The sequence below is a fragment of the Plasmodium vivax genome, chromosome 13 (assembly GCF_000002415.2).
Source record: "Plasmodium vivax chromosome 13, whole genome shotgun sequence".
In the NCBI taxonomy this organism is placed as follows: Eukaryota; Apicomplexa; class Aconoidasida; order Haemosporida; family Plasmodiidae; genus Plasmodium; species Plasmodium vivax.
Window position 1 is genome coordinate 904,767 of NC_009918.1, and position 20,500 is coordinate 925,266.

The 20,500-nt window shown below is 53.4% G+C and overlaps 5 protein-coding genes across 5 annotated transcripts, besides 11 other annotated features; 2 read left to right on the top strand and 3 right to left on the bottom strand.

Annotated features, from left to right (window-relative positions):
- Positions 1 to 421: 421 nt before the first annotated feature.
- PVX_085100 (hypothetical protein, conserved) lies at positions 422 to 3,784 on the top strand (the record flags this gene model as incomplete). Its single annotated transcript, XM_001616636.1, has 1 exon — positions 422 to 3,784. The coding sequence occupies one exon, from the start codon at positions 422 to 424 to the stop codon at positions 3,782 to 3,784; it is 3,363 nt and encodes a 1,120-aa protein (XP_001616686.1).
- A 97-nt stretch (positions 3,785 to 3,881) lies between these two features.
- On the bottom strand, positions 3,882 to 5,335 carry PVX_085105 (transcription initiation TFIID-like, putative; the record flags this gene model as incomplete). Its single annotated transcript, XM_001616637.1, has 3 exons — positions 3,882 to 4,076; positions 4,294 to 4,383; positions 4,616 to 5,335. The coding sequence occupies 3 exons, from the start codon at positions 5,333 to 5,335 to the stop codon at positions 3,882 to 3,884; spliced, it is 1,005 nt and encodes a 334-aa protein (XP_001616687.1).
- A 1,904-nt stretch (positions 5,336 to 7,239) lies between these two features.
- PVX_085110 (hypothetical protein, conserved) lies at positions 7,240 to 8,265 on the top strand (the record flags this gene model as incomplete). The annotated part of the gene is made up of 1 exon (XM_001616638.1): positions 7,240 to 8,265. The coding sequence occupies one exon, from the start codon at positions 7,240 to 7,242 to the stop codon at positions 8,263 to 8,265; it is 1,026 nt and encodes a 341-aa protein (XP_001616688.1).
- Positions 8,207 to 8,261: a microsatellite.
- Positions 8,266 to 8,719: 454 nt separating the features above from the next.
- Positions 8,720 to 8,745: a microsatellite.
- A 104-nt stretch (positions 8,746 to 8,849) lies between these two features.
- PVX_085115 (peptide chain release factor 1, putative) lies at positions 8,850 to 10,613 on the bottom strand (the record flags this gene model as incomplete). The annotated part of the gene is made up of 7 exons (XM_001616639.1): positions 8,850 to 9,009; positions 9,184 to 9,292; positions 9,476 to 9,540; positions 9,701 to 9,838; positions 9,991 to 10,137; positions 10,269 to 10,319; positions 10,476 to 10,613. The coding sequence occupies 7 exons, from the start codon at positions 10,611 to 10,613 to the stop codon at positions 8,866 to 8,868; spliced, it is 792 nt and encodes a 263-aa protein (XP_001616689.1). The 3' UTR covers positions 8,850 to 8,865.
- Positions 9,253 to 9,357: a microsatellite.
- Positions 10,569 to 10,596: a microsatellite.
- Positions 10,614 to 11,382: 769 nt separating the features above from the next.
- Positions 11,383 to 11,409: a microsatellite.
- Positions 11,410 to 11,605: 196 nt separating this feature from the next.
- On the bottom strand, positions 11,606 to 19,188 carry PVX_085120 (hypothetical protein, conserved; the record flags this gene model as incomplete). Its single annotated transcript, XM_001616640.1, has 5 exons — positions 11,606 to 11,896; positions 12,054 to 12,188; positions 12,340 to 18,535; positions 18,810 to 18,933; positions 19,122 to 19,188. The coding sequence occupies 5 exons, from the start codon at positions 19,186 to 19,188 to the stop codon at positions 11,606 to 11,608; spliced, it is 6,813 nt and encodes a 2,270-aa protein (XP_001616690.1).
- Positions 14,459 to 14,597: a microsatellite.
- Positions 14,686 to 14,705: a microsatellite.
- Positions 18,612 to 18,642: a microsatellite.
- A 253-nt stretch (positions 19,189 to 19,441) lies between the features above and the next one.
- Positions 19,442 to 19,466: a microsatellite.
- Positions 19,467 to 19,494: a microsatellite.
- An 851-nt stretch (positions 19,495 to 20,345) lies between these two features.
- Positions 20,346 to 20,400: a microsatellite.
- Positions 20,401 to 20,500: the final 100 nt, after the last annotated feature.

The window sequence follows — 20,500 nt, forward strand, 5'->3', positions numbered from 1 at the left end:
AAAGGATACTCCAAGGAGTGTAGTGCAACTTTTTGTTTCACCCCATCGTGTGTTTGACCAGCTGGTTTTCATTCCCCGCATGAAAATTTTTAAGTGGCACACGGAGTGACTTGGCAATTGTTCTTTCCTTTTACACAGAGGGGACTCTTTGTGAGCGTGGAGCTTGCGAAGTGCTCATGCGTGGGGCGCGCGCCTTTGTCCTCGTTGGCGCAGTTGGCTAGCCATCAGAGGGTAAAAAGAAAAAAAGAAAAAAAAGAAAACACACAAGCGCAGTGGCGTAGCAACACAGCAACGTGCAACGTGCAACACATTAACATACGAACGGATCAGCGCGCAAGAACACACCGCCCAGAAACACACCGCCCAGAAACACACCGCCCAGAAACACACCGCGTAGGAGCACACCGCGTAAGAACCTGCCATGGCGCCGAGGAAGGGGAAGAGCGCGAAGGCCGGCTGCCGCCTGCGGGGCGCGGGGAACACGCGGGGCAAGCGAAGAGCCGCCAAAGGACAGCAGAAGCTCCCAGACTTCTCCTGCCTCAAAAAACTAATATACGAACAAAAAAAAAAAGACAACATATCAAATTTATTCTCCTTTAACGACCCAGCCATAAAGGAAAAAATTGATAAGTTCAATCAGATAATCGAAAGGAGGAAGGACCTTTTGTGTGAAACGAGTGAGAGTAAGAGGGGTGGGCAGGATGAACTGTCTCCGAACGTATGTGAGACGTCTACCTTTGGGTACACCTTCATCGACCGGGTGGTGAATTTCTCCCACAAGGAGGACATAGAGGACTTGATACAGCACGATGAGGATGAAGAGGACGACCCCTTCCACTGCGATTATCATCACCATCACCAGCGGGGTCGCCGGGCAGATAGGCAGGCGGAGGAGATCCACATCAGGGAGGGTGGAAGCGAGCATGAAGGGGAACACCCGCACGGGGAAGCAAACCGTGGAGGTAGGCATGACCCCCCCAGAAGTGGGAACCCCCCCAAAGGCTTCCCCTGCGAGAAGAACACCAAACGGAGGCCCGAGCGATCAAAAGAAGAGTTCCTATTTAACAACAAGGTAATCATCGATAGCAGAAAAAAGGACTTCATCCTGGACCAGCTGAAGCTGAAGTTCGACGAATTTAAGATCGACACGCTGACCATCCCGCAGAAGCCGGTGAGCGTGATCGACGAGAATGGCGTTGAGAAGAAGAAGCTTTTCATTTTTAACATCAACAGCAGCAGCGACAGGAGGAAGAACGAGAGGAAGCGGATTCAAATTGTGCACGGCGGGGTGCAAGCGGGCGGAGCGCAAGGGGGGCAGTCCGCTATGGGACCGCCTACGACGAAACCGCCTGCCGCGGGCCCGCCTCCCCCGGATGGCGGCGACTCGGACGTGGGCGAGCTGGTGCACAGAATCACCGAGCAGAAGGAGTCCTACCTCTACTTCGTCGTCAAGAACAACCAGCTCATGCTGAAGAGAAACAACGACTACTTCAGCATCATGATGCATTACCTATGTGAAGGCACCCCCCTGCCCCCTGGGGTGAACCTACAGATGATGTATTACCTCATCATGAAGCCATCTCGCATGGACACACTGCTCTACCTCCTCCTCACCTACCACAACTTCTCCTTCGTGGATGTGCTGGAGCAATTTGAAAATGTATCTGTGAGCAACATCGTGGAGAGCTCCTTCGAGGAAATGACTCTCTACGACTATTACTACTACTTCTTTCACATTTTGGAAGTGTCTCATGAGCAATTCTACATGTCTCTGGAGGTGCTGGAGGGCATGCAGCTTCTGCTGAACCAGTATAACTTCTTCCTGGGGCGGATGCACAAGAACTCGATTTTCTCCAACGCCAGGTTCGTGCTCGGCATGGGCGACATTCGGGGGGTCGACCGGGTCTTCCTCCAGGGGGGAGGGGCGGCAGACGCGAATGTAGAAATGAGCGAAGATGTGAGGGGAGAAGCCAATGTAGAAATGAGCGAAGACGTGAGGGGAGGCGCCGCTTCGCGAGACATCGCTTCCCCCGACGCCGCCTCGCCAACCCTGCGCAGGAAGAACGGGACGCTGCAGTACATCCTGGACACCAAGCTGGAGTTCATCCACTACCAGCAAATGAACTTCCTGCAGGAGACCCACTGGGATGAAATCGAAAACTACCATCACCTGAACCGTCTAGACAAACTCGTTTACTTTACGAAGGACCTTTACTACGAATTTACTAAGAAGAACATCCACCACAAGTTGGGGGAGATCACTTGTGAGCAGAAGCACTTGGACAAGGTGCAGCTGATCGAGTCCTGCAAGAAGAAGCTCCCTCCCTACAAGAAGGGCGTGCGGTTTATGAACTTCTTGGGGGTGCACGCGCACTCCTTCGTGTGGCAGGTGTATTGCTCCGAGCTGGAGTTGTTCTGCGTGCTTAAGTTTAGGCAAATGCGCCGGGGCGCTCCCTCCAGGGGTGCAACGAACGGTCAGCGCTTATGGGACACGCAGGGTGGTGATCGTTCCGGGAAAGCGCAGCGGAGGGGTCCCCATACGGAGGCGAGCCAGATGAATCCCCTTTCAAAGTCGCCCCAGATCAACCCCCTTTCAAACGTGCTTCAAGTCAACCCCCTCTCAAAGCCGCCCCAAATCGACCCCCTCTCAAAGCTGCCCCAAATCAACCCCCACGCGGAGTCGCCCCACCTTGGACGCATCGAAGCCGAAATAAACGCCGCGCTGCGCAGCTTCCACGCAGAGGTGAAGGAGAAGCAAGTGGACTGCCTGTACGTCCCCCTCTCAGTGGAGATCACCGACAGATTCGTCGAAAAGACGAGGTACATCAACGGGACTCCCCTGAACGAATTTATCTACAGCGAGTTCCTCTCCGGCATCGACTTGAAGCTGCGAGTCTTCAAGCTCAAATGCATCATACTAAAAATTATAAAAGTGGTGGCTAGCTTTCTGCAGTTCCGCACGCTGATCGTGCTTAAGTGCTCGCGCATCTTCGTTAAGGAGGACAGCTTGCTGGTGAACGGCGGCATTCCGCTGGGGCTGCTCTCCGCCGAGTCCGTGCGCTTCCTCCTGCGCGGCGTCGACGAGACGATCGCCACGCGCACGTACAGCAAAACCGTTTGGCACTACCTCCCGCCGGAGGTCCGCGGAGTGTGCAGAGAAGAAGGCGGAATGTGCGGCGAGAAAGGCGGTGAAGAAGGCGCCGGGGTCGGCGGTAAAGAAGGCGACCGAATGTGCGGCCGGGGAGGCGCCCCCACAGAGGGCCCCCCCACGCAGAACCGCTTCCTCCTGGAAGACAGAACGCAGCTGGAGAAGGCCTACTCGTACATGATCGGCAAGGTCTTCGAAGAGGCCCTCATAGACACTTTCACAGGAGACAAATTCGACTACCTCCACTTTGATGAAGATGTAAAGGACCTTCTTCAGTCGTGCCTTTCGAAGGATATAAACGAGAGGCAGCCACTTACCCAGCTGCCAAACCACAGCTGCTTTTCCGATTGCTTTGACCTTTACATTAACATTTACGATGACCATATAAACGCCTACCACAACGATAGGGAGAAAGCCATTCGTCTGAAGGATTTGAAGTACATCAGCAGCTTCGATTATAAGATGTTTGCCATTCCTTCCGAGTCGGGGACTGCGTCGGGGACTGCTTCGGGGACTGCTTCGGGGACTGCTTCGGGGTCTGGGTCTCCATCTGGGTGTGAGTCCTCCTCCTGCTCCTCCTCCCGCTCGCGCCACTTCCGCAAGTCCAGCGGGTACTCCTCCAGCTCGCGCCTCTAGGGGGGAAAGAAGCCACTCCGGGCTGCGTCAAGTTCTACCCCAGCCAACTTCTCTCCCGTTAACGTCTAACCGCCACAACTTCTAACCCCTTAACCGGTCAATGCTGGGACTTGCTCTTGATCAGGTAGGGGTACAGAATGTCGATGCACCTCTGCAGGTTCTGGTAGCTCTTGCCCCCCGTGAGGGTGATGTTGCCCGTGGAGAATATGCTGGCCGAGACCACGTCCACCTTGCTGCGGCTCCTTTCCGCGGTGCTCCTGGGGGTGCTCCAGGCGAAGTTCCCCTCGGCTTGCTGCGCGGTAAAGCGGTAAAGCGGTGATGTGGTGATGTGGTAAAGCGGTGATGTGGTGATGTGGTGATGTGGTAAAGCGGTGATGTGGTGAAGCGGTAAAGCGGTGATGTGGTGATGCGGTAAAGCGGTGATGTGGTGATGCGGTGATGCGGTGAGGCGATATGCCGCTAAACCGATAAACTTCCTAACCGCCTTACCACCGCGGCGCGCGGCCTACCTCGCTGGCCTCCGAGGTGTCCCTCTCGCTGTCGCTCGTGAGGGCGATTTTCACCTTGCAGGCTGGGAACACGTTGGGGTCGTAGTCCACCTGGGGGGGGGGGGGGCAGCAAAAGCGTTCGCGTGAGTAGAAGTAGGCGTGAGGAGTACAAGTATGTGCAGGCGAACACTCACACGGAGGACTCTCCCACGGAGGACTCTCCCACGGAGGACTCTCACACAGAAGACTCTCCCACGGAGGACTCTCACACAGAAGACTCTCCCACGGAGGACTCTCCCACAGAAGACTCTATCGCGCCGCTCCGCGCCGCTTTACGACGCACACTTTTGTAGTACTGCGCGAAGAGGGGCAGCACGATGGAAAAGCCCACGTTATAGACCGCCAGGATGTTCGTAATCGTGACATTCTTTATGCTTATGTTTTTAAAATTCAGCTGCTTCAACTTTCGCTCGATTTTCTTCATCGCTATTTTGCACGCCTCGATGGAGTTGTTCCCCGTGCAGATGATTTTTCCATTGGCAAAGATGGACACGTTGATGATGACTTTTTCATTCGCCTCTGTGTGCTCTTCGGGGGGGTTACCCCCCCCCTGGGAGGTGGTGGCTTCAACAACCTGGCATGTCGTTGCAACATCTGGTGGGGGAGCAGACGGGGTGACTACACTGGTCCCATCAGAGGGGGGAATAACTCCTTCGCTCCCCTTCTGCTCCTCCCCCGTTGGCTTCTCCCCCGTTTGCTTCTCCCCCGTTTGCTCCTCCCCCGTTGGCTTCTCCCCCGTTTGCGTCTCCCCCGTTTGCGTCTCCCCCGTTTGCGTCTCCCCCGTTTGCGTCTCCCCCGTTTGCGTCTCCCCCGTTTGCCTCCCCCCCTTCTGCTGGACGAACCGGACGTACTTGCTTATACTGCGGGTACTCACTGGCACGTCAATCCGCATGCACTTGAACTCTCGAGGGTTGTAGATGCAATTGGCAAAGTGCCTGTAGAGGCTGTCCAGGTTTAGGGAGGAGCACAGGGTGGCGTTCATCGAGATGTTATGCACGCTCATGTTGTTTTCGCTTTGGGCGTAGATGTTCCGTGCCTCTTCGCTGTTGAGCTTGGCCCGCTTCGCCGCCTGCGCCATGGCGCTCTATGGCGGTGGTAACTAAGTTGGAAGGCTCACTGGTGGTGATAAGCTGGAAGGCTACTACGCCGCTATGCCACTACGCCACTGCGCGCGGCCGCTTTCCCCCTCCAACGCGGTGAGCCTATCTCGAAAGACAATGCACGTCCCTTCAAATTTTTTTTTTTCTTTTTAAAATCCCTCAACTGTGTGGAGGCGGGGACGTGGGAGGACTAACTAGAGGAGCAGATGCGAGCACGCCTTAGGTGCGGTTCTATCCTCGGGGGGGGTCAGACAGGCGGTTCGCACGGTCACCCTTGTGAAGAAAAGGAGGTGAGCTTCTTTATAGGTGAGCTTCCTTATAGGTGAGCTTCCTTATAGGTGAGCTTCCTTATAGGTGAGCTTCCTTATAGGTGAGCTTCCTTATAGGTGAGCTTCCTTATAGGTGAGCTTCCTTATAGGTGAGCTTCTTTATAGGTGAGCCTCTTTACGCCTCCCTACACCTTATCGTGCCGATGAAGTGGAAAGGCGTAACAACGGAATTGTCCCCTGCGAAGTACGCTCGCCTTACGCGTGTATTCTAAAAGGAGATGCTTCCCCACTTATGACGCATACCAATATACATGCAGAGCAATGAAGCAACCTACGCGCAAACACGCTTCGTTCCTTTTCGGGTGGGTGGGCACACATGCAAATGCCTTCGCGTGGCTCCCTTCCCCCAGGGAGAGGTGCTCACTTCATATGATGTATCAACGCGGAGGAGTGAAAACCCCGGTGAGCATCTCTTCCCTTCAGCTTGACTCACCTGGCAAGTTCGCCCGTTGATGTTCCCCCTGCGTAGAATTTCGCAGCGCGCTACGCACCGCAAACTGGCTTTCATAAGCTATGTAAGTGGCTCGCCACGAAAAGGGGGCCTCCCATATTATGCCAATCAGTTGCTTTACATTCATTCGATCGTTCATTCGTTAGTTTATTTTTTTTTTTTTTTCCCAATTTTGCACTAACCCGCTGCGTTGCGAAAAATAAACAAACGGAGGACGCCGCGTGAACGATCGCAACTTTCTCGTTTTACAAAACATTGAAAGCAGAGCTCCTCCTACGTTAGCATTTCCCAGAAGTGTTTCCCTTCGGCCGTTCCCCAGCGTAGTGAGCGCCACGGGTGAGCATACTGCGGGTAAATGCGCGTGCTACATGCGAGTGTGCGGCGAGGCACAGTTGAGGGGCTAGCAGCAGGGAGGTTCTCCAGGCGAGCCGCGCCTCCACACTAGCAGCGTTAAGGGAGAAATGACCCCGCAGGGAAAAACGGGAAAACGCAGGGCATTCACAATAGCGCCCAGGGCCCGATAGCGAACTCGGCGCGGCATCTCCACGCCAGTCGAGGCCACCATGGGAGGCGCCCCCGTTAAAGGCGAGCGTCGCGCGTGAAAAGGGAAAGGAAAACATAGCATCAGCAGAACTGCCTCGTAGCACCAGCAGAACTGCCTCTCAGCACCAGCAGAACTGCCTCTCAGCACCAGCAGAACTGCCTCTCAGCACCAGCAGCACAGCGTCGCCGCTACACCTAACTGCGCAACCATGTGGCCGCGCGCACATCCACACACGCGAGCAACAACGCTGAAGGGGCGCCCCATTGTTCCCCACAGAAAGGAAGGAACCAGTGGAGGTGATTCGCCCGATCGGTTGTTGTAGTGGAGCAGCGGGCTCTGCAGATTTGCGGAACCACCCACGAGTGGACGCTGCTGCGTTGCTGCGGTGTTCCTGGGGGAGAGAGCGGCAGGGCAGGAGGTCCCGTTGATTGAGCAAGCGAAGGCCGATCGAAGGCCTGTTGCCAAGCCAACCCGCGCGTAAAGATGGAGGACGCTGAACAGGAAGAAGCAGAGGGAGAAGACGTCCGCTGGGCAGGCCCTCCAGTGAGGCCCCACAGAATGGGGGATATCAAGTGGGGGGAAGAAATGAAGGGGAGTCAGTTGGTCTGTCAGGAAGAAGGTACACAAGTGGAGAAGGCCCAACCAGAAGAGTTTCCCCCTTCAAATGAACCTCCACTTGTAGGTGAACCCCCCCCGAATGAACCAACGAGCGACTCGCCCGCTGCCCCCCGCGAAGGAAACGAAGAGAAGAAGTGCAACGCGTGCAACTTCTGCGAAGACGTGTGCTTCTCCATCCTCTGCGCGAGGTGCAAAATAAAGCGGAAGGACCTCTACGCGAAATATAAGAAATACAAAAAGCACAACTTGAGGATTTGCCAAAAGGAAATTAAGCTCGTGCTGAAGTTGAACAGGAAGGCGCGGGCAGAGTTACTGTCCGGGGGGCGGCGCGAAGGGAGAGAAGCGGGAGGTGCGGCGAAAGCGGTGGAAGGGAAAGAAGCGGTGGAAGGGGGAGACGCGGGAGATGCTGCGAAAGCGGTGGCAGAACGGAGCAGCCCCAAGGGCGAGGGCCACGAAGGGGAAGCACCCCAAAGGAGAGACCAGTACGACACGCTGAAGGACGCCATCAGGAGGAGCAAAAGTCTCACCAACTCCGAGTGCGAACTGGAAGAAAAAAAAATGAAGCACTATAATTACACCAAATATAAAGAGTACTTTACCAAATGTGAAGTTAGAAGACACTGCCATGTGAATGACTGCTGGGTGGTGGCCAATGGGTATGTGTACGACGTGACGACGATCCTCAGCCATCACCCAGGTGGGATTAATTGCATTTTAAAAAAAGGAGGTGATGATGTATCCGTGGATTATTCTTTCCACTCCAAGTACGCACAGAAGAATTTTTGGGAACCTCTAAAAATTGGAAAAGTTATAACCTGCTCGAAGGAAGTTAACGACTTGCGGATGGGAAGTCTCTCCTCCAAAACGAAAAACAAATGCATGTTGATGTGACCCCTTTTTTGTTCTGCTGGGCTGAGAGGAGACTGTACGAGTTTTTTTTTTTTTTTTTCCTTTTTTTTTTTTTTTTTTTTTTTTTTTTTCTTTTTTGTAGCTTTTTCAGTGAGTTGTTTGGCTAGCTGCCCACTTTTCGCCCTTCCTGTCAGTTGATTTGCCTCTTTGCATGTCGTCTCGACGATGTCGACAGGTGTGCAAATGTGAGCTGTTACTTATGTGCATCCCCCCCTACACGCAGCACGGTACTTCCTATCCATTGCAACTGCGTACAGCATGATGGCTTCCCCGCATTGGGGACCGCAGGGGGGTTCTCCGCACGAGTTGGCCAATGGGCGAGCGGATGAGCTGACGAGCGGACGAGTGAGCGGCCGGTCCCTGCGCCCATTGGGAGACCCCCACACGTAGACATTTCCGCATGGGCAGTTCGTTGCTAGCGGGGAGAATGGCCAGCTTGTTCCCTGCCGTAGCGTGTGCCCCACAGTGTGCCCACTTGCGTGCAATAACTTGTGCATGCACGTCTCCCTCCTCCCCCCGCTTTACTCCTCCTCCTCTTCTTCTTTTTTTTTTTTTTTTTTTTGTCGCCCGCTAACAACACGCCTACCGATCCACATTCAGCAAAAACTCCAACCTCACCTTCTCGAAGTACATCAAGTCCACCCTCCGCTTCGTCACGTGGTCAGTTATATACCCCCTGAAGAAGTTGTACGTCCTGATGCGCCTGCTGCGGCTACTGTCCTTTACCTGCAATGTGTGTGTGAGGGGGTGAAAGGCACCTGTGGAGCTGGGCCAATCGGTGCGACTGAGAAGGAAAAGAGGTGTCCCCCCCAGAGGTTACATCGCGTTGTGCACACGCACATGCTTACACTCACACGCCTACACTCACAAAATTGCATTCATTTGTGGAGAAAGGATTACCAGCTTGGATCGTTCCCTCCGGAGCTGTTCCTCACTTTGCTTATGCCGAAGATGGGAAATTTTCTCAGTTAGCCTTTTCAAGGCAATTTTTTTGTTCATTTCTTGAGTCCTACAAGAAGGGGGAAAGGTGTAGTAGGTCAGCTTTGTCACTTTGCTAGCGTTACGAAAGTTTTTTTTTTTTTTTTTTTATTTTATTTTTACTTTATTTTTATTTTATTTTATTTTATTTTTATTTTATTTTTTTTTTATTTATTTTTTTTTTTCTTTCTTTTTTCCTCCCCCGATGAGTAACCTTTCCTCCTGGCATTCGGTCTGCATCCCCGTTGGCTTGTGCAGGATGGACACACCTGATTCGATCTGCGGGGGGTGGAAGTGGAGAGGTGGTCAATTGGGGGGGCCAGAAGATGTTCCATTTTGCCACTTTTCGCTTCCTCTCCCCAGTTTCATGTCGCCACTTTTCGCTACCTCTCCCCCTTTCCTCCTCTCTTTCGCCTCATCGCTCCACCCTGTGACGCACCTTGTTAACGTTTTGGCCGCCCGGCTTGCTCGACCGGAAGGTCTTAATCCTCAAGTCCTTCAAATTGACTTCGTCCTTCCTGTGTTCGTCTGTGTGCAGGAAAACTGCAATCGTGGCCGTGGAGGAGTGGATTTTGCCCTTTGACGGTGGGGGGAAGGGTGGTTAATGAGAGTTCAGGTGGGAAGGCAAGGCAGTACAGTACATACACGCAAAAGTACACACACGCACATCCGTTTCACCATGTGGGGAAGGCTGCTAAGCTGCCCTCTTCGCGGAGGGACGGCCCTCACCTTGGACTCATTCCGAGGAACCCTCTTCACTTGGTGGATGCCGCTCTCATTTTTGAAGAGGTCGTAGAGACTCGCTTTGATTTCCTGCCCCTGCTTGGCTATGCACACGTCGGAGGGGGATGTCACCACGAGCGACTCGCCGGCGTCCTGCGGGATGGAGGCGCCCAAAGGGTGAGCTTCTCAAATGAGCAAACGAGCAACTGAGCAACTGCCCCACTGCCCAACAGAACAATCGCGCTACTTAGCACCCACCGCGCGGGGAAGTGCGCCTCTCTTACGTGGACTCGTTCGACGCGGCAGTTCATCCTCTCCGCAAATGTTTTGTACGTCTGAAGGTGGAGGAAGAAGGGAGGGAAGGGGGACTGAATAGGATAAAATGTAACACAAAATTGTAAAAACGGTTGGTGGGGGAGAGGAAGGCCTGTCAAGGTGGTTACATATCCCTGCACACACAAATACGTGTCTGGTTGATTCATATTACTAACATTTAACAACTCCCTTGACCACAGCAAGGCTTCTTCTCCCCCCACTCCCGGGCGGAATTCGATGCGTATGCAGTTTTTGTTCTTCACAGATGGGTCTTCCTTTTTCACGTGCAGATGGAGGACTCTCCTTCTGCGCATTTCACTGCGGTGTGCCGTCGCTTTTCCTGCAAATGGGGTTAGCTAGCCAAAAGGGAAAAAAAAAAAAAAAAAAAAAAAAAAAATATGTACATACATGTGCACATATACATACCAACACTTATGCTTTTGTGTCATTTTGGCTAGCTCTCTTCGCGCACGTGCACCCACATAAATGGGACAACACCCGCTCAACTTTAAACTGAACTGCTGCAACGCTTTTGTAGCCTCTGTGATAGCAGCTCCGGGGGTGGGTAAACATATGCCCACTAACGCCCCTCGGGTGTACTCATCGCACGGTGATTACGCCTCGGGAACGCACCTGGTCTATGCGGAAGCCAGACACGCAGACGGAGAAGCCGAAGAGAAGAAGGCAACCCAGGGCAGTCATCTCCTTCGTAGTGTCAATGGGGCGGGGAGTGGCACGCGCGATATGCAGCGGTGCTTAGCCGGAGGTGACTCCTCCCCCTGTGTTTATGCCATGCAACACACACCTCCACTGGGAGGTTCATCCCCTGGCGCCTCCCCAAAACGCCAACTCTTTAAGGGTGGCTTTACGGGCAGTCATGTGTTCCCAGAACGAAAAGGGTCAATCGGTTAAGCGGTTAATCAGTTGAGCGGTTAATCAGTTAAGCGGTTACGCAGTTGCGCCGTTACGCCGTTACGCGGCTACGCGAATCGCGCGCAGGCGCAGGCCCCTGGGCACACACCGCGCGGTGAATGTGCCTCGCTGGGGGGGCTGAAGCTGGCGAACCGCACACGAAAAAAAAAGCAAAATAAAAAAAAATACATATATATAAAAATATATATATATTCTCGTTCGGATGTGCCGAAGCGACTACAGCCGCGCCCGTGGGGATCCCGGGGAAGGCAAAAAAAAAAAAAAAAAAAAAAAAAAACATTTACAGATTTAAATATTTAAATATTTAAAGGCTTAACGGTTTAACGGTTTGAAGCTCCCCCGAGGGAAAACCCCAATGCCATGTCCCTACGGATCACCGCTTCGCGTAAAACTGCTTGATGTAGTTGATGAGGGAGGACTCGTTTTCGAAGTTCTTTTTGACATTCAGGCGAATGATGTGCGTGCTATACATGATGTTCACGTTTTCCTCGCCAACTATGTTGGAGGTGATGGTCTCGGCCGACCCCTCGTAGTCCTCTATGTTCAGGGAGGTGTTGGAATTCACCTTCTGCGTTATCTGCACGTGGATGTTTATGTCGCCGTACTTGAGGAGGCCCTGCTCGAATTTGGACGTCTCCACGAGGGGGGAGATTTTGCACTCGCACTGCGGGGGGGAAGCGAAGGGGGGGAGGTGGAAGAGACCAGTTGAAATGGAGGGGGTAGAAGCGAGGAGGTGGACGCGATGTGGCGGACGCGAGGAGGAACACACCACTGCGGTGTACCCTTAGATGGCGACTTCCCCTCCCGAGGAGTGGCCCTACCTTGATGCCGTTCTGGATCAAACTGTTGTAGAGAGAGAAGGCGTACACGAGCAGCTTGTAGGCCTTGGTGGTGATGACCACGCTGGGGGAGTGGAAGTCGATGGGCATGCTGGCGCAGTTGTTCCGTCGGACTTTCTGCGAGGGGCAAGCGGGTGGGGGTAAGCATGTGCGACGAAGTGCAAAGGTATGCGTTTTCGCCAAAGGCATGCATTTGCACCGCCTCCACGCTCCGCTTCTATGCTCCGCTTCTACACACCGCTTCCACACACCTCTCGCGTCATCGCACCTGGAGTATCAGCGCCGAGATGGCGTCCACGAAAATCTCGTAGACAAAGTTGTAGGTGGGCTCGCCGGGGGGGCGCTCAGCAGAAGGCGAAAAGGCGCCCATGGAGACCCCCCCGATGGACAGCGGCACCCCCCGATCAGCATCCGAGTAAACAGCAAAGGCGAAGGAAAAGGAAAACACTTGCTCATACTCGCTCATGAAGAAGTCCCAAACAAATGCATTTTTGGATGTGTTAAAGTGCTCAAACAAACTCTCCAAATAAATCACAGTGGAGGTTAAGCAGCTAATGGCATTCTTATTACAGTGGTCTACCATAAAATACATTTTTTTAATTTTGTGCATCCTCTGGGTTAGCGTGTCCGACGTGTCCGTTACCACTGAATGGAAAAGTTTCAAAATTTTTTCGTCGCAGGTTAGGTTGAGGGAGTATAATAATTTCTTAAAACTTTTGTACTTGACGTTTGGTTGTTGCAAGTGGGTGAAGATGAATCTGGCTCGTTCCTCTCCTTCTTCCTCCTCCTCTTCATCTGGAGATAGAACGTCTCGGATGATCTGGATGAGCATGTGTGTGCAGGACCACTTGATGGTGAGTCTTCCGAGGTAGTGCTTGAAGCTGTGGAGAATGCTCAGCACGTTTTGCAGAGTCATCAGTTGGTACACGCAGAAGGGGAGGTTCACGTGCGAGTCCTGCCCGGGCGCGTAGGGGGGGGCGTTGCTCACACCGTTGTGGGGGGTAACACTATTGTGGGGGGTAACACTGTTGGGGGGGGTAACATGGTTGGAGGTGCTATCTTTCCTTGTGCCGCCAACCTTCCTAGCGCCGCTGCCATTCCTTGTGCCGCCAACCTTCCTGGCGCCGCTACCATTCCTGGCTACGCCGACAGCGCTCGCCCCGAAGTGGAGGTCCCCCCGGCCGCCCACGCGCACCACCGTGCTGTACAGCAGGCTGTTCTCCCGGCGAACCGTCTCCTGCCGACCGCTCTGCAAAAAATGGTTCTGCGAAAAGAAAAACGAGCTGCTGAAGGACTTGCCCTGTGCTCCCTGTGGAATTGCATTTCTGTATGACTCGGTCAGGTAAAACGGGACGTACAGCAGCTTGTTGTTTTTGTCAATGAAGAGTACTCTTTGGTTGGGCCGGTTTAGTACTGGGCATTTTTTGGCCTCTGCGTTTTTTTTCTTTGTCCCCCACGGGGGGGTCTCCGTTTCCTGTGCGGCAACTCGCGGCTCGATTGGGATGTCCCCCCGCTCGCTGCTCTGCTGGTCGTCACTCTGTGGGTTGGCCCTATTTTGGTCGTCATGTTGCCCATCTTGCCGCCCATCTTGCTGACCCCCCCGCGCCGACTCATAGTTAGAGTAGTACACCTTGTTGGCCCCCCGCGCACTTCTCCCCCTCTGCGGCTCCCCCCTTTTGATAAAATTCGCGGGGACCTTCTGCTCGAAGGTGTTTTCCACGGCCTGCCCGACCAGCGGGTCTGCCCTGCCCGGGTGCAACAGAAAGGCGAGGGGGTGGCTAGGCGTTGTCTTTTTTTTGGAAAGCACCGTGGCGATGTGTTCGAGCACGTAGCTGCTGATTACGTCCTGCTCGTAGGTGCGGACGTTCGTGTAGGCCAGCACGTTTCTATTCTTCTTCATCAGCGGCTCCCCAGTTGTCCCTCCATGTATACCCCCAGTTGTCCCTCCACGTATACCCCCAGTTGTCCCCCCGCTTGCCTCCTCCCTGTACAGCAAAACGGATAGCACATTTTTAGACTCCACGGGAGAGTTTACTTTTAACTTTTGCAGAAAATACTTAAATAGGTCCCTCTGGATGACCATGGGTATGAGGGGGCAGTTCAGGAGGTGCTCCGCCGATATCCCCTGCGTCTCCTCTCCATCGTCGCTTCCGGACGAGTCTGCTTGGTCAGGCGGGTCCCCAATGAGGTTGCCCCTACGGTTAGCGGTGCGCCCGGCCACGTCGGCTTTGCCCTTTGTAGGGGACTCCTTTGTGGGGGGCTCCTTTTTGGAAGTCTCCATTTTGGAAGTCTCCTTTTTGGGGGACTCTACTCTCCCTTTGAGGGATTCACTGGGGGGGGTAGCCAACAGGTCTGCCGCATCCAAATTGGCAGCGGAGGTGCGGCCACCTGGAAGGGCAGCACCTGGGGCACAGGTGGCGCTTTTAAAACGTGCGTCCACTTCTTTGTCTTTTTCGTTCGCTTCCACTTTTCCCTTCGCTTCTACTTTTCCCTTCGCTTCTGCCCTTCCCTTCGCTTCTGCCTTCCCCTTCGCTTCTGCCTTCCCCTTCGCTTCTGCCTTCCCCTTCGCTTCTGCCTTCCCCTTCGCTTCTGCCTTCCCCTTCGCTTCTGCCTTTCCCTTCGCTTCTGCTTTTCCCTCCGCCTCCCCCCCGGCGAGGCGCGACTTCTCCCTGCAGTAGAGCACTTCCTTCTTGTAGCTATCCGCGGCGATGAAGTTTTTTTTTTTTTTTTTTTTCCTCCCCTGAGTAGCGACCTGCGCGTAGCTGCCGTGGTTGCCACTGGTGAGGCCGCTTTGGTTGCCGCTGGCGATGCCACCGCTACCCCTTCCGCCTGCGCCGCCGCTCCTGCTTGTGGCGGGGTGGGGGCTCCAGCGCCAGTCGTCCGTCTTTGCGCTGAGGGTGGAAATGTCCGGGTACTGCAGTCTCCCCAGCGGCTCCCCCCCAAGGCAGTCGCTAATCGTGTTGATTAGGATGAACTTTAAAACCTTCACAGCCCCATCGTCGCCAGCATTTTTCACGAATTCTTCTGGGAAGCTTCTGTGTACGATCATGTCCCTCAGGTTTATCATTTTTTCCTTTGGAGACTTAAAGGGGACATGCAGCAGTTCGTAGAGGACTATCCCAAGAGAAAATAAATCTAATTCCTCGTAGCTGTATTTGTGTTTGGCCAGAGAGTTATACAGGTGTTGGTTATACGAGTGGGTGTAGAATTCATTCTGCTCCTTGGGTTTCTCTGTTGCGTTACTTCTTGTGGAGTGGTCCTTTTGGTCCTCCAGGAGCTTCTTTCTTATGTGGCTTTGCATGTGGGTGAAGAAGGGCCATTTGGTTTCTTCTTCCTGGGTAGTGTGCGGTCCTCCCTGTGTTGGGGGGGGCTCTTTGTGCGCCTTGGAGCTCTGCTGGTTGGTCTGCTGGTTGGTCTGCTGGTTGGCCCGCTTCTTCCCCCGCTTCTCCCCCCGCTTCTCCCCCTGCTGGTTGGCCTGCTGGTTGACCCGCTTCTCCCCCTCTCCGTGGAAGCTCCTCACCAAATTGGCCATGTAGGAGCAGTTCCGCTCATACGAAGAGCTGTAAAAATAAATATAGCCAATCAAATTGCACGCAGTGTAGTTAACAATTTTTATGTGCATTCCATACTCATCCACATGAACAAACATATTTCCGGTGGTTAAATTTTTTAAATAAATGTCCCTCTTGTGCAGGTAACTTAGGCACTCTAGGATTTGTCTGAAGACGCTCCATATGAGGTACTTATTATTTTGAAAAAAATATTTTTTAATTTCTTTTTCCAGAATTTCCCCCTTGCAGTACTCACACTGGACGTAGAGCACGTCGTTCTTCTTTTCCCGTTTGCTCGTCAATCTTTGCAAGAATTTTATTTTTTTATTGAGTCTTCGCTCCGCGCGCGGGGGGCTGCCCCCCTGCGGGTTTTTCTCCCCATCCGTCTCCCCCAGCTTCTTCACCTCGTTGCCGGTGTCATCGCATGTGCCCCTTGGCCCATTTTTACCTTCGCTTAACGTTGATGTGAACCCACGTGGGGAGGAGGAGTCGCTTTTTTTTTTTTTTTTTCCCCTTTTCGCCTCTTCGTGGGGGTCCGCGTGGTGGTCCGCGTGCTGGTTGCCCTTCGCGCTTCCGCTGCTGTGATCGTCGCTGTGACCGCCGCTCTGACCGCCGCTCTGATCGCCGCTCTCACCGCTGCTCTGGCGAAGGGGCCGGCGCCGCTGCGGGCCGCTCCCGTCCGGAAATGTGTAGCTTCGACTGAAGCGGTTTGCGCTTTGCGGCGAGGAGTCCACATCGCGCGCGGCGCTGCTGCTCCCGTCCCGGCTCTCCCTTTTGTTTTTCCTCTCCAAGCTTTTCTCACCTTCGCAGTTGTCCTCCCTGCTTCGGACCTTCTGAAAGAGGTCTTCTATTAACTTGGCTTGCTCGTGCCTGCACCGGTGTGTCTCTTTGCCGTCCGTTGCTCCCCCTGTGTGGCCACTGCCCACCTCGTAGTTGCGGAAGACTCTACCCAAGATGAGTATCTTCACCATCTCGAAGACCCTGCACATGTCCCTGTTCTCCCCGATGTGCTCCCTTTGCGACCAGGAGACGTGGTACCTCGCCAAGTACTTGTGCTGAATTTTGGTGAGCCTCAAAATCTCTCGAATAATTTTCTTCATGTTCATTTTCTGCACCATGCGGAAATGCCTCACCACCTTTTTCAATCGGGAGAAGTTGAGCTCGCTCCACACGTGAAGGAGCGTCTTCTCATTCTTCGTGCTCACTAGGCAACTCTTTTTTGCATACAACTCGTATTCACTGCAAAAGAAGTCGAGGCAGGAGGGGTCGTAGAGCTTCCCGCCGTTCCTCTGCGAGTGGAATTCGTTGACGTCTTTTACGAATTCGGTGAAGAGCTTCTCGTTTTTCTCGCTTTTTTTTTTTTTCCTTTTCCGCTCCACGGGGTCGTCCGCGCCTACCACGTTTGCCGCGCTGGCAGTTTTGGCCGCTTTCACCGCTTTCGCCGCCTGCGCCGCCTGCACCGCCTGCACCGCTCCCCTCTCGCCGAGGTTGCAGAACAAGTTGAAGCCCCGGTTGCAGTGCAGCAGGTGGTTCAAAAAAAAGGCGAGGAAATCAAAAACGCCGAGAATGGCATAGGTGTGAATGATATACATGTTGGTGTCTATGCTGTGCCTCACAAGCAACCTATTGGTGTAGCAGCCTACCTTTGTCTTCTTCAAAATTTGAAAGTGCTTCAGCCTTCCGTTCCCATGGGTGATTAGTCCTTGCTCACTCGCTTCTAACGTTTTCTTTTTTACTCCACTGAATTCGTCTTCCGAAATCTTTCGCACTTGTGTTTTTTTTTCTTTTTTTTTTTTCGTGAAAACGTTTGGATGTTCTTCCTCCCCCCCCACCACGCAGCTGTTGATGGAAGAGAATCCAGAGATGCTGTTGGACTCGTGCACGTTTCGGAAGAACCTCCCCTCGGCGGGTACCACGCGGGGGTGGCCGCTAAAGCGGTTGCTCGCATTGCTACTGGCATTCCTGCTGCCATCCCTGCTGCCATCCCGGCTGCCATCCCGGCTGCCATCCCGGCTGCCGTTCCCGCTGTCATCCCTGCTGCCGGTCCTACTCCCCCCCCTGCTGTCGCTTGCATGGCTGGCGTGACTCCTCACATTGGAGGCGCTGGCCGTGCCGCTATCGCCAGCGTTCCCGTGGCTGCCGCAGCTGCTGTTTCGGGCGTTGCGCCGATCGTCCAGGCTGAAGCTGCTGTTCCCGAGCTCTGCCTCTCTCCTTCGCTCTGCCTCTCCCCTTCGCTCTGCCTCTCTCCTCCGCTCTGCCTCCCTCCTCCGCTCATCCTCCAGCCAGGTGGCTCCCCCCCTATGCGTTCTGAAGTACTCTGAAGAGTATGACCATAAGCCCGCCGCCCCCGCAGCGACGGTGCCCCCCGAGATGCCGCCACCCTTGGAGATTCCCCCTGGAGCAGTCCCCCCGGTCATACCCTCCGCAACGTCGCTCCGATCGAAACACGCCTCCGTCGGTTGGTACAGACTATGCCCACCCCCCCTGCTAACGTCATCCATTCTGTGTTTCATCTCCTCCCAAAGATTCTCAAAATTATTGCTCAAAAGTTTATTAAAATAATCATTTGCATAAATGCAGATATCAAAGAGAGTAATTCTTCCATAATTTTTTGCACAAATTTTTTTTATGTTGGATGACAGTTGGCTAGTCTGCTCCTTGCTGAGGGCCCTACTCATGTGTAGACAGATGTTGGGATATGAATAGGGGTACTTCTTCTCGAACGCGAATGAAATTTTATACCTTGGAAGGTCGCTCTCGTAATTAAAGAAAATACAAATCTTCACGCAGTTCTTTTCATCAATTTCGTCGTTCATTTCTATGGAGACTACGGCTGCGGTCAGCTCTTTGCTCTTCGCGCTGCACTCATCTTTGCTCATCAGGTCGCTCGGCAGGTGCGCCTTCTTGATGTGTCTGCGGTGGGGGGGGTTGAGCGGCAGGGTTGAGCGGTAGCGTTGAGCGGAAGCGTTGAGCGGAAGCGATGGGGAGAGGAAATACTGAGGGGCAATGCGGAGGAGGCTCTCCAAATGGGCCACGTAAGCCAAAACTGCCACCATGCATGCGGGGTTGCCTGTCTCTCCCTCCCTCTCTATGTACGTATGTATGTATGTATGTCTGTATCTCCCTCTCTACTTCCGCATCTCCCCCTCTACTTCCGCATCTCCCACCCCTGCGGGCGGCGGCCTACCCTGGAGCGTCCACACAGATGGGGAAGTAAATGTGATTCAGCGCGAGTATCTCTTCGACCTGCTCCGCGTACAGCTCTTTGTAGTCCTCCTCCGGGTTCTTCGCCTTTTCGGCTTTTCTGCCTTCTGGGGGGGGGCGGCGTGATAGGGGACGAAGCGGTGTGGCATGAGCGAAGCGGTGTGGTAGGAGCGAAGCGGTGTGATAGGGGACGATGCACCATGGTAGGAACAAAGCGGCTACGTAGGGGGGGCGAGTCTGCCACGACGCGACACACCCTCGCCCCTGCCCAGTGTCCTCCTCTTTTGCTGCTTACTACTTGTGGGCTTCTTCTTTTTCCTTTTCCTGGGTTGCTCCTTTTCCGCCGAGTTGGAACCCGCCATGGTTGGGGATCGGGGTCTTGGCGGCTCCCCCCAAAAAAAAGGGGAAAAAGAGGGGGGGGAAGCGGAAAAAAAGCAAAAAAAAGGCGAAAAAAAAGGCGAAAAAAAGGCGAAAAAAATTGCGAAAAAAAATACAAAAAAGATACAAAAAGGATACAAAAAGGATACAAAAAAGATACAAAAAAGGTACAAAAAAATTACAAAAAAATTACAAAAGCTGCTAAAGTGCCAAAACGCTGAAGTGTAAGATTCCGGGCTTCCCCTGGATCCACGGGCCACCTGTAAAAAAAAGGGAAAGAAATTTTTGCAAACGTTGCAGAAATGCTTCTCTTCCCCTGGATCCACGGGCGGCCTGTAAAAAAAAAAAAAAAAAAAAAAAAAATATACATATATATTTATATATATATATTAACTTCACCACAACTGCGCTTGCAACAAAACAGGGAGGAGTGCAGGCAAAAACAGGCACGCTTAGCATTTTCTTTTTTTTCTTTTCTTATTCCGATAGCCGAAGTGTGCTCCCTATTCATCTTCCGCGAGATGGGTTCCTCCGCCTGTATGTTCTTCACCTGGACGGGGGTGTGTGCCTTGGCTGTGATGGGGGAACCACGCGGTCGCGCGGGGATGTGTGCGTACAGGTGGATTTTCTTAAACACACGGGGTCTCAAGTTGTTTGCGGTACCCCCCATGTTGCCGCGTGTGTAACGTGTGTAGCATGTGTAGCATGCGCAAGGTTATTTGGCGATTCGATGGGCACTTCCCAACTGTTTGATTGCCCCTTCCCAACTGTTTGCTTGCCCCTTCCCAACTGTTTGCTTGCCCCTTCCCAACTGTTTGATTGCCCCGTCCCAACTGTTTGATTGCCCCTTCCCAACTGTTTGATTGCCCCTTCCCAACTGTTTGATTGCCCCTTCCCAACTGTTTGCTTGCCCCTTCCCAACTGTTCGCCTGCCCCCTTTCAGCAATCTTTCTTTTCCCTTTTCCCTTTTCCCTCACCTGAGCGCTCCTTGCACTGATCATGTCGCAGCTAGAGAACCCGCGCCAACAACTCGCAACCTAGGGAAAAAAAAAAACAAAAAAAAAATTAATAAAATAAATTCCATTCCATAGAACCACGCGGGCGACACCCCTACGTGTGCTTCCTTCTGTTCAAGTGGACAGTTTTAGCTTTCCAAAAGTGCACGTGGGCGAAGAAGTGGTCTCTCATTTGGGGCGGCAACTTTTGGGGAATTCGGGTCTGACGCTTGGCTTACGGGGAGGCTGTCTCTGTCTCTACCTCTACCTCTACCTCTATCTTTTTTTTTCTTTTTTTCCC